Source organism: Oratosquilla oratoria, chromosome 14 (assembly GCF_046742065.1).
Source record: "Oratosquilla oratoria isolate Oo_2021 chromosome 14, ASM4674206v1, whole genome shotgun sequence".
In the NCBI taxonomy this organism is placed as follows: Eukaryota; Metazoa; Arthropoda; class Malacostraca; order Stomatopoda; family Squillidae; genus Oratosquilla; species Oratosquilla oratoria.
Window position 1 is genome coordinate 21,647,140 of NC_134790.1, and position 12,500 is coordinate 21,659,639.

At 36.3% G+C, this 12,500-nt stretch overlaps 2 protein-coding genes across 2 annotated transcripts in view; one reads left to right on the top strand and one right to left on the bottom strand.

The window, feature by feature from the left end:
- Nucleotides 1-12,500, bottom strand: part of LOC143032530 (hemicentin-1-like) — a 706,298-nt gene that overhangs the window by 558,235 nt on the left and 135,563 nt on the right. The window lies entirely within an intron of this gene.
- LOC143032598 (uncharacterized) lies at nt 5,401-5,901 on the top strand. Its single transcript, XM_076197466.1, has one exon. It carries the CDS (start codon nt 5,401-5,403, stop codon nt 5,899-5,901), a length of 501 nt encoding a protein of 166 aa, XP_076053581.1.

Below are 12,500 nucleotides of genomic sequence, written 5' to 3' on the forward strand. Positions count from 1 at the left end.
ATCGGTGCTATATCGCACAAATGCCGATACACCATAAGATCCGGTAGAAATAACATTGTTGCAAGTAGTACGGTACCACGAATACAATATGAACCAAATCTACGATACTAATTGGCAGTAATGCATGGACCTCCAAAGTTTACATCAAGCTAAGCTTATCAATATTGCACAAAGTGCTCTCCATGAGTTACAAGGTTACATTATCTAAGCTCTCAGCATTCATCACAAACGCGAAAGAAAAAGAATCTTAATTTGGAAGGTTCATCACGCAATATAAGGTAATACTTGCAATGTTACTTTCTGAACAATGAGAACCATTATGCGTTAATAGGAATAAATTTGTTTTCTTTTCGTGTGCTCTTTGTAAATGAATATAAAAGTTAAATCATTTCTATTCATTTGATTTTTCCCGATTCTTACTTTGCCAATAACGGGCCATATACCTATATATTGAAAACCATATTCCACGTGTCTGTTCAAATGGAATAGAAAAACAAGTATGCAATGTTTTACCGATGTTTAGGTCAACTTTATGGAGATTTTCGAAAATGAATAAATAAATAAATAAATAAATAAATAAATGATAATAAAGATAATAGTAACAATGATAATAATAATAATAATAATAATAATAATAATAATAATAATAGTAATAATAATAATAATAATTAATAGTGATAATAATAATCAATAATAATAATAATAATAATAATAATAATAGTGATAATAATAATAATAATAATAATAATAATAATAATAATAATAATAATAATAATAATAATAATAATAATAATAACAATAACAACAACAACAACAACATTAATAATAATAATAATGATAATAACAATAACAATAATAACAATAATAATAATGATAATAATTATTATTATAACAACAACAACAACAATGATAATAATAATGATAATAATGGTAATAATAATAGATAATAGATAAATAAATAAATAAATAAATAGTATACAAACAAATATATAAAGAGGGTGTCACTTAACTGAATAAAACTGCCAGACGGTAACCAGAATAAATACTAAAGTTGTTGAATGAGGATGAGATTAAAGCTGGTCTGAGTTTAGTAAGAGTTTCATAAACAAATTCTTAATGTTTATCATATAATTCTAATTAAAAAAAAAAAGTTTGCGTTTTACAAAAGATTTTGAAAGGAAGCTGAGACTGTTTATATCTGGGGAAGCCTTAAATACCCAAGATGTGTGTGGGTGGCTCAAGATAATATTTTTGTTGCTTCGCCAAGGTTAGTAATTTCCCGCTGCCAAGAAACAGAAAAGAAGAACGAAATGCACATTTCCACAATGAAGTGGTTTATTTTTATTTGTTTTAATTTTCTTTATGATCTTCTTCGTCTTGATTGGCGCCTGCCTATTCCATTCATTTCCATTGGAAACTTCCTTTACCCTTTGGTATCGAACAGGTTTACAGCCGGTCTCTGATAATACGTTTCCTTTAATCTATTTATTCTACTTATCTATTCTATTTTTTACTTTATCATTATCACTATAGTTACCAATGATGTTGTTATTATTGTTGTTGTTGCTGTTGTTTTGTTGTTATTGTTGTTGTTGTTGTTGTTGTTGTTGTTGTTGTTGTTGTTGTTGTTGTTGTTGTTGTTGTTGTTGTTGTTGTTGTTGTTGTTGTTGTTGTTGTTGTTGTTGTTGCTGTTGTCGTCATCGTCGAAGGGATATCAAACGGAAGGCTGCGAATGAGGTGGAGGACAAATACAGAAAGGTCCATCGAAAAGCGAGATACCACCTAGGAAGAAGTCTAGAGAACAACTCAATTTGAGGACAGACACCATTGGAGAAAATTAATGAGGCACAGTAACTGACAGACCAGTGTCTAACAGGGGAAGGATAAGAGGATGTGATGATTGTCCCCAGACTGTTCCATTTACAGCTGATATATCTCAGCAGTGCATAGGTTAAAAGAGAGAGAGAGAGAGAGAGAGAGAGAGAGAGAGAGAGAGCGAGAGAGAGAGAAAGAGAGAGAGAGAGAGAGAGGGGGGGGGGTAAGCTGCACCAACGTCCTTGCCCGGTCCTGACGCTTATGGATATCTCTATTCACTAAATGAATGTATTACGAAAACCTTATCTTTTGGCTTTTTTTCTGTAACACCTTTGTATACAATTTCAGTTGTTTAATATTTACCTGACCCAGTGATGGGAACGGAGACGTGAACTTACGGTGTCAAAGACTTTTGTGAAATCAAATGAATAAAGATGAATGCTTTTACCTCTGTGCTCTGCCACTGTTTTGAGTTCGAGTCCCATTTACCATGTATGAGGCGAATGTATTTAGTTTGGTGCCGCCACGTAACGCGAAAGGCATGTACTGGTAAATCATGTATACCTACAGATACGCACATATTGAAATCAATACTTTCAGTTCTATGTACACATATAAGTATACCTACATAAACACACACATATTGTATTATATCCAGGTACACATGGAACATAAGAGAGGAAGAGAGAAGGAGTTTGAATGTGTTTGAGATGAGGTGTATGAGAAGTATGATGGGGGTTACTAGGCTGGATAGAGTGAGAAATGAGGAGGTGAGGAGGAGAACAGGGGTGGAAAGGGAGTTGGGAGATAGGGTTGATGAAAGAGTATTAGGATGGTTTGGACACATGGAAAGAATGAGTGAAGAAAGACTAGTAAAAGAGGTATGGATGGCAGATGTGGATGGACTGAATATGAGGGGACGTCCTAGGATGAGGTGGTTGGATGGGGTGAAGGGGGCTTTGGGGAAGAGGAGAATGTCTGTTGAGGAAGGACGGGAGAGGACAGAAGACAGGGGTGAATGGAGAATGGTTGTATATGGATGATGTTGTGATGCATGAGGTGGAATGGGCGGGGGGATGGGAGTGTATTCAGGGATGGAATGGGTGGGAATGATTTTATGCCTTTACCTTTTTGGCTACCTCCCTTGTAAGGGGGAAAAAGCCTTGGTATATGTATGTATGTATGTACACATATGTATTACATACATCGAAATGTGTAACAAGTTACGTCTGGAGAACCAAAGTTTAAGCATTGATGACGTCACAGACAACCCTACCAATTCAAAATGATTCTGTGTACATCAAACACAGATCAATCATAGACTGGGTTTAGAAATTGATTTCTCTATGCGTTCTTTCTTATGGTTTGTGTTTGGAGGTCAAAATGAGGAGCCTACGCCAGGAGGCACTGAGTAGCTGCGGCCGAAGCCGTCACCTTTGCCCTATTAGGCGCTTTGGGGACTGTTGGGGACTGGTGGGAATCGAAAGGAGTGTCGGATTCGAACCTACAACTAAGCAAATACAAAACAAACATGGTTCTTATTGCACAACCAAGGAACGTTTGTATTTGATAACTAAGTGTAGTTGTATCAAAGGGTGATGGAATTATTTTCCATTAATATTATCATTAGGCAAATTGCTTTTTGAAGTAAATAATCGTCTGCAAGTCTGGTTGCCAGGCAAACTCTACTACGTGACGCAGTTACCGATTACGTCAAAGAGACAGGAAGATATTTGAAAATGACGCAGTGAATGAAATATGACAAATTAAGGCTCACAATGCAACATGCGAGTATTTATATATTCCACGTGCTTGACGGTATCATTGTGTTTTTTTTTCTAATTTGTAGATTGTAAAAGCCACATGAAGCAAAAATATTTCAACAAAGAACTTCTATAAATAAGACTACGGGAGAACTCGTATCTTCCACGTGTACGGAAGAATCATCTTTGCTTCTATTTCTTTTGTTTTGTTTAGTTTGTAAATTTTAAAAGTCACCTAAAGCCAAGGTATTTCAATAACCAACTTTTAAAAACAACAAGAACAACAACAGCAGCAACAAAAACAACAACAACAACAACAAACAACAACAACAACAACAGCAACAACAACAACAACACAACAACAACAACAACAACGCGATCACTCGTGTCCTTTAGGCGTTTAAAAAATCACCATTTTTGTTTTTGTTTTTGTTATTATCTTTTTCATGTTTAGGTTGTAAATATCACTTGAATCACGAGCGTATCAATAACCAACTTCTACGTTCATTTTCCCAACAATTCTCAGAGGTGAAACATCGGTAATGTTTTCAAAAGTCCTGAAGGTAATTTTATCGAAAAGGTAAATACCTAATGGATTTTGACTATCAATCCAATGTCGTATTTTCAAAAACGGCGAAGGTCAAACTAGTCGGAAATTATTTTACCTGTGAGGGAAATCAATTTTGAACAGATTATCCTGATGAACGAAACACAACTAATACTCTGCCCTCGAGTTGCAAATGACCTTATGCTACAAAAGATAGGTCACTTGGTTAAAAACAAAAAAACAAACAAAAAAAAACTAATAAATATAACAGGAAAACGGGAAGAAAGGCGATTTCAATACGTTCTAGAAATAGGACATAAGTAAATAAATAAACATAGAAATATATAAACAAATGAATAAATAAATAAATGAATGGATAAATAAACAGATAATTAAATAAACAGATTAATATATGAAAAAACAAATTAGTAATTACATCAATATTGGACAAGTAAATACAAACTGAGACAAGTACAATATATAAGTAAATAGATAAATATATCGATAAAAAATAAATAAATATACAGCTATTTAGATAAGTACATAAACCACAAAACAATAAAGAAATCAATAAACAAATACATAAAAAACATATAAGTAATTAGATCAATAGATAAACCATGAAGTAAATATGATAGATAATCAAACATACAAATAGATGATTAAGTAAAAAGAAAACACAGAAAATAAAAATTTTGCATTTTTTGCAAGCTACTGATACAAATGCTGGTATATTATCATACAGTTTAATAACTCTATGATTTAAACGTTTCAGTAGCTCAACAAAACTTTCTTTTTCATAACAACCCTGCCTGTCTGCGTTCACATGCTAAATCAAACATTACAAGATTTCCAACACCAAAATGATAAATATTCCATGAACTGATTTGGGTAAAATCTTTTAAAAATTCATCTGCATGTTTATGCAATTGAATCATTCAATGCAGACATTCCCATTATGAATTGGTGCAGTCCATTTTTTCGTTGTAGAGTCAGCTTACACCTGCGTTTCTTTTTTATTTTCTTCATATCTTATTTTGTAAAACATAGTATATCACAATGTGTAAATATACAGTGTGATAGTTGGAAATGGTATAGAAATTGTCTTGTTTTATTTCAGTGAATACATGTCTAAGAGAGAAAAGATTTGGCCTCATGAATATGTGTATATATATATATATATATATATATATATATATATATATATATATATATATAAATATATATATATATATATATATATATATAAATATATAGTGTGGCTCCCGTGTCTGTATGGGCGGAAATATCTCGAACTCGTTTGCTGTTACCGTTGGTGTCAAACAAGGGTGTGTTCTTGCACCTACCCTCTTCAACATATATCTAGCAGCCGTTACTCTACTTGCAAGGTATGAATCTGATGTAAACGACAGCGTAGCCATCAACTACCGCCTTGATGGTAACCTGTTCAACCCCCAGCGTCTCGAGGCTAAGACAAAAGCCCGCACTGCTTATGTCTTTGATATGCAATATGCTGATGATGCCGCCTACCCTGCACTTAACCCTCAATCTCTTCAAAGAAATTTGGCTACAGTAAATAGTACCTACTCAGCAGGTGGTCTGGTTGTCAATGCCAGTAAAACTGAGGTGCTCCCAATACAACACAACACCGCCGTCCCAATACCACCATTTACTATCGGTGGTGAAGATTTGAAAACCGTTGAGTCTTTCAAGTATCTCGGCAGCATTCTCCCTGCAACTTGTGACACAGAAAATGAAATCCAGACCAGGATTTAGATTGGCCACCTCATGCTTTGGAAAATTATCCAAACGTGTCTTCCTAAACCGTGATCTAACTGTGCAGACTAAAATTAAGGTTTATCAGGCAATCTGTCTATCCATCTTACTATTTGGCAATGAAACTTGGACCTTATACAAGGCCCAAATCAGAAGACTTGAAGGGTTTCATATACGCTGTCTTCAAACTATCCTTAGCATCACATGGCGTGACCGAATCTCTCATGTAACTATCTTACAAAATGCTTCAACCATCAGTATTGAATCAATGATAGTACGTCGCCAGCTCCGGTGGATCGGTCATGTGATCAGAATGCCTGAATGTCGCCTCTCACGTCAAATACTGGACGGCGAGCTGAGGGATGGAAACCGCTTTCCGGGAGGACCAAAAAAGGCGGTTTAAAGACCAAATAAAGGCCACCCCCCTCAAACAATGCAACATCTCTGTTGACCAACTTGAAACTCTGGCCAGTGACCGAGAAAGCTGGAGATTAACAGTCCATCAGGCTGTCGACATATTTGAAGCCGCTCACACGAATATCAGGATCGAGCGACAAAACCGCAGACATGAACGCATGGCACGCGGTCTTGTTAATAACCCGGCACAAGGAATTCCCTGAACCACTTGCGGTATGATCTGTACCTCAGAGTTTGGCCTAAGAAGTCACCAAAGATTTCACCTTCAAAGAAACTAGATCCTAAAACTGATATCAAAACTACTATACCAAAGATGGAATAAGCATTAAACCATGATTAATGCTAATACTGCTGTTTACTACTGCTATTATTGTTTTTATTGTAACTACAATTCTAATCCTTTTACTAATCATCATTCAGGGGATAAGTACGTCATCTTCGTTACCGAAGGACTACCACAAGAATATATATATATATATATATATATATATATATATATATATATATACACAAGTACGTGCATATATTAATGATGTGCGTGCTGCATATGCGTATATGTTTATGTGTCTGCGTTTGTATTTACCTAATTGTAATATATAGGAAAGGAACAAGGGTCGTTGGGTTCCGCCCTCGTAATCTCCAATTTATCATACCTAGCCCCAAAATATGTATATGTGTATGTGTGTGTATGCATGTGTGTTAGCGAGCGTGTATGTGTGTGTGTGTGTGTGTGTGTGTGTGTGTGTGTGTGTGTGTGTGTGTGTGTGTGTGTGTGTGTGTGTGTGTGTGTGTGTGTGTGTGTGTGTGTGTATTTACCTTGGTCTTTGCATCACGTGCTGGACTCGTGATCGACAGCTATTTCCCTCCCGGAAGAGAGCTTAGACGTATGACCGATCTATGGGTAATGCTGTGACCTTACACGGACACACACACCCAACTCCCAGCCCACGAGAGTTGGAGTACCGATTCGAAGCGCAGTGATACTGAAATTATTTCAGCCCTGGGCAGGATTCGAACCAGGACAGTAGGGTACTCTACCAACCGCGCCACCGAGTCGTGTGTGTGTGTGTGTGTGTGTGTGTGTGTGTGTGTGTGTGTGTGTGTGTGTGTGTGTGTGTGTGTGTGTGTGTGTGTGTGTGTGTGTGTGTCCACTTACTCCCTGTGATAAAGGTATAGCTGAGGAGACTACACCAGGAGGCGCTGAGTAGGTGCAGCCGAAATCTTCATTTTTGCTTTATCATTTACAATATCATCAGTTGAGACAGGTGGCTTTCACCGCTGAGAATCTGAGAGGAGTACGGGGTTCGAACCCACAACTAAGTGATTACGAGACCAGCGCGCTGCCAATTATACCACCAACGAACACAGGACGGTTCCATTATGGTGATGGGAAAAATAAATCTCCACCGAACATATCTCTTAACGTATATAGAATCTCATGGATTCTGAGGGCGTTTATCATTTAAAATAAATATAACATATATTTATAGATTAGTATGTCAACATATATCTTCTGCACTGTTTCTGTCCGGGGCGGTGGGCGGGAGTCAGGAATACCCCTTCATCCACTAGTGCAGGGGTTCTCAGCCTTACTTGGCCCATTCACCCCTTTCACCATTTGTCAGAATGTCATTCCCCCCCTCCTTTCCAAGATTGTCTGTTTCAAAAGGTGCATTCTAAATAATATGCAAATATTACTAAAAACCCTTTTATTTTTTCCAAATTAGTATATATTTTTCCCAAATTAGTATAAATCCAGCCCAGGTGACAGGCCAGACAGGCCAAAACCTATAATTGCTTTCCTCACCCCGTAAGCTGACTGTGGTCACAAATCACCCCCAGAAATCCCAAAATTCCCCCCCTGGGGGTGAATATTACCCCTAATGAGAACCCCTGCACTAGTGGTATAGTTGCGTGGGGGGAAACGAGGGGTGGAGGATGGTAGTGGAATGGATGGGAAAGGATGAGTGCCTTGTAAAGTGGAGGAAGCTCTTAGTGTATGGCATTAACATGACAAAAATATATACCGTAAAACGAGAACAATCGCACAGGTACGAGCCTACACGTTGAAACAAGAGTGATTGAATGCACTGCTTTATGATGAGCAAGATTATGCTGGATGAGTCAGTGGCATAAAAATGCAGATGAACGATTGAACGACTGTGATTGAATCTGTTTATGGTCTGAAAATCACAACAAACTTGATTAATTGTCGTTCACATACAAGGTTATTTGACACGAGAGGGTTATATTCAAGTGGAAGAAGTTACATCTAGTTCAGAAAAGTAACAAAATCAAATTACGTTATCATTGTTCTGTATGTTTATATGCAGTCAGCGTGTACAGGATGTCATAAAAGACACATTATATGTATATGTAGTCTAGACAATGGGCAGCGTGTACAGGGTGTCAAAACACATATCACGTTTATATGCAATATAGACAATGGTTAGCATGTACAGGGTGTCATAAAAGACAGATTCTCCAATGATAAGGAATAAAAAGAATAATGAATAAAAGTCTTCTATATACAAATGGGCTTGTTCCTTCTTATAAAGGAGAGCCAGAAAAGCATCTACCCGCCCCAACCCATCACACCGCCGTCCGTTACCCCTTTTCCTATTATTTTGTTGTTGTTGTTGTTGTTGTTGTTATTATTATTATCATTATTATCATTATTATTATTATTATTATTATTATTATTATTATTATTATTATTATTATTATTATTATTATTATTATTATTATTATTATTATTATTATTATTATTATTATTATTATTATTATTATTGTCATTATTATTTTTATTATTATTATTATTATTATTACTATTATTATCATTATTATCATTATTATTATTATTTCTATTATTATTATCATTATTATTATTATTAACATTGTTATTATTATTATTATTACTATTATTATTACTATCATTGTTATTATTACTATTACTATTATTATTATCATTATTATTATCATTATCATTATTATTATTATTATTATTATCATCATCAATATTATTATTATCATTATCATTAGTAGCAGTAGTAGTAGTAGTAGTATCACTATGATCACCATCATTTTTAATATCACTATTATCATTACGATTTTCAATATCATTATTTCACTCGTATATTTTTCTCTATATTCAATGTTAGAATAGAAAAAAAAATACATAAAAGGTGTCATTAATTAGTCATTATTAAATATCATGTACCAAAGGTTCTGTGGTGCCGCAGGTCACTTTTGTGCTCTTCTATCTTTGGAGACTTTTTTGAAGAGATGGCCTACATTACCAATAATTTCCTCAGGTTATTTTAGCCCCCCCCCCCCCAGGTCCTGCTCAAAAGACTCAAGAGGAAATTAATAGACATTTATAAGAGGGCAAAAAGAGAAAAGGTAGACCACGATTACCTCGTAGTACCGCACGCGAGTGGAGCTGAGATGCTGACCTCTTTGTTATCCAATGCTGGCGTGCACGTGGCTTATGCCTCTGGGCGGAAAGAATAAGGATGTAGTGAGAGGCAAAGAAAAAAGAAGCGTCAGCAAGGACAGCGTTGTTTGCAGTATACCATGTGGCGGAAGTTCTACAGTATACTATGGTGAGACGTCTAGGGGGAGTACGAAAAGGACAGGAGAGCACAAAAGTGGCCTGCGGTATCACAGAACCTCAAACTCCCTAGTGTTGCATGCAGAATCACACGGACACCTTTCTAGCTAAGAAAGCGTTCGCCTCCTCTGCACGGGACTTGGGAAGAGAATGAGGAAATTAGTAGAAACCGCACATATCGTCACAAGAGGTCACCAACCACAGAGAGTGGTTTGCAAGTCTCTCATTGGTTGCACTTAAGCGGCTCCTCGGCGAAAGCGCTGCCCAATCAGCGGGCTCCATTCTAAGACGTCCGGCAAGATGATCCGCTATGAGAGCATACATTACGATGATTTGTACTAGTCTCTTACTTTGAAGAAGACGCAAAGTCGAAACGTTAGATTACATCAGTCTTCCTGGTTCAATTTGTGTTTCCATACCACCTTCTTTGATGTTTGGTACCATTTGGGGCTAGAGGTGGTACCCCTCGATGGTAAAGAAGAACTTCTTTGTTTTGCAAGGAGTATATATAGAAAGAGTGATAGGTACATAAATATGTATGTGGGTAAACAGATAGATAGACAGACAGAGATAAAGAGGAGACAAACAGACAGATAGACAGACAGACAAACAGATAGATAAACAGACAGACAGTCACACTGATAGAGAAAAATAAGAAAGACAGATATGGCACACAAACAGGACAGACTGGCTAATAGATAAAGAGATAGACAGATACATAAATAGATAGATAGATAGGTAGATAGGTAGAGAGGAGAGAGAGAGAGAGAGAGAGAGAGAGAGAGAGAGAGAGAGAGAGAGAGAGAGAGAGAGAGAGAGAGAGAGAGAGAGAGAGAGAGAGAGAGAGAGAGAGAGAGAGAGAGTGAGGCACCTTAGTTGAAACGCGTGTGCGTATGCTTAATTCCGTTGGTGCAACCCGTTGATTGGCTTGGTTAGCGGAAAAAAAGGAGAACAAATTGTCGACGCCCTCACTCGCTGGCTTGCCTACCCAATGCTCATTATATTGTTTCTATCATGATAACACGAGATAGTTGCTACAATTTTTTTATGTGTAGGCGAGGTGGAGAGCGGAGTTGGTTAGAGGGTAGATCAAGGAATGTCGAAAAGGTGTTTGGGCATATTGAGAGAATGAGTGAGAAAAGATGATCAAAGAGATTTTGGTGAACAAGAGTGAATGAGACGAGAATAAGGAGACCGAAAATGAGAAAGATGGATGAGTCAAAGGAGGTTATCAATATCCGTGGAATGTCTGTCGAGAAGGAAAGAAAGAGGACTAATGGATGAGGATGTTGAGCGGATGAAGGGATGACGCGGCATGATGGGATGTTCCTTGCATCCGCTCTATTTATGTTTTACTTTATTTTATTATATTTTATTTTATTTTAATCTACCTTATTTTACCTTAATTTATTTTATTAGATTTTATTTTATTTTAATCTACTTATTTTACCTTATTATATTTTACTTTATTTTACCTTATTCTTTTTTATTTTTTTAATCTACCTTATTTTATTTTATTTTATTTTGAGCGGATAAGAGGGCACTGTCGCCATAAAGTGAAGTAGTGGGGTAAACCCACACAGGCCCTCCAAAAGCAGAGCTATGCCTTACTCCATTGCCTTTAACCTAATTTCATTTGTTAATGATCATGTGTGAGCATTGACACGGATACTTTTACACTGAACGAGTTTGTTGAGAAAGATGTATATTCCCATGCAACAGTGTTTTGCTTACATTATGAATAATTAATTATACATATATATATGAATAATAAAATATATAAATATTTAAATGCGTAAATAAATAAACAATAAATACATAGATACAAAAATGCATGAATACCTAAGCGAACAGATGAATAAATGAATGAATATATAGATAAGTAAATAAATAGATAGAATGAAACTAAATACAATAAAATCTCCTTTAATCCATATATCTTTGAAGGAGTATCTTTAAAACAGCTAAAACGTCATAGACTTATAATTAGTAACTACTTCTTTATGATTTCATTTTCTCACTTTGAGGTCAGCATCACATAAGGAAGCGAGAAGCCACAGGTAGGTGGTTCGAAATCCTTAAAGTCATCACGAGACTTCAGAAAGCCTCAATGCCTGGCCAATTCGCAAACCGGGCAATGACTGAAAAAAAGAAAAAAAAAGAAAGAAAGACGAGAGAGGTTTGGTCTATGCCTCATTGGATAGAAACACCTCAATCGATCAGTCAATGTATGTGGACAAGATCCATTACATCGCATAGCCACGCACACCCTTCTCCCCCAGACTTCACCACAAATAAGGCAACTCACTTTTTTTTTCTTTAATTTTTTTTTTTTTTTTTTTAAGTTTTTGTCTCTATTTTCCCTGTCACGAAATTGCATCCTGCCAATGCCTCTTACGAAATTGTCGTAAAGGATTCACATAAACTTATCTTTTCCCTCTCCCGCTTCTCATTATCTTCCTTCCCGCACCGTCGGCCATAACTGTAGTTTGTCACGCGTTGGATTTCACAAAGTCAATTCGGGAAAGGAGTGCGGGATTCGAACCCACAACTAAGCGAATATGAGACC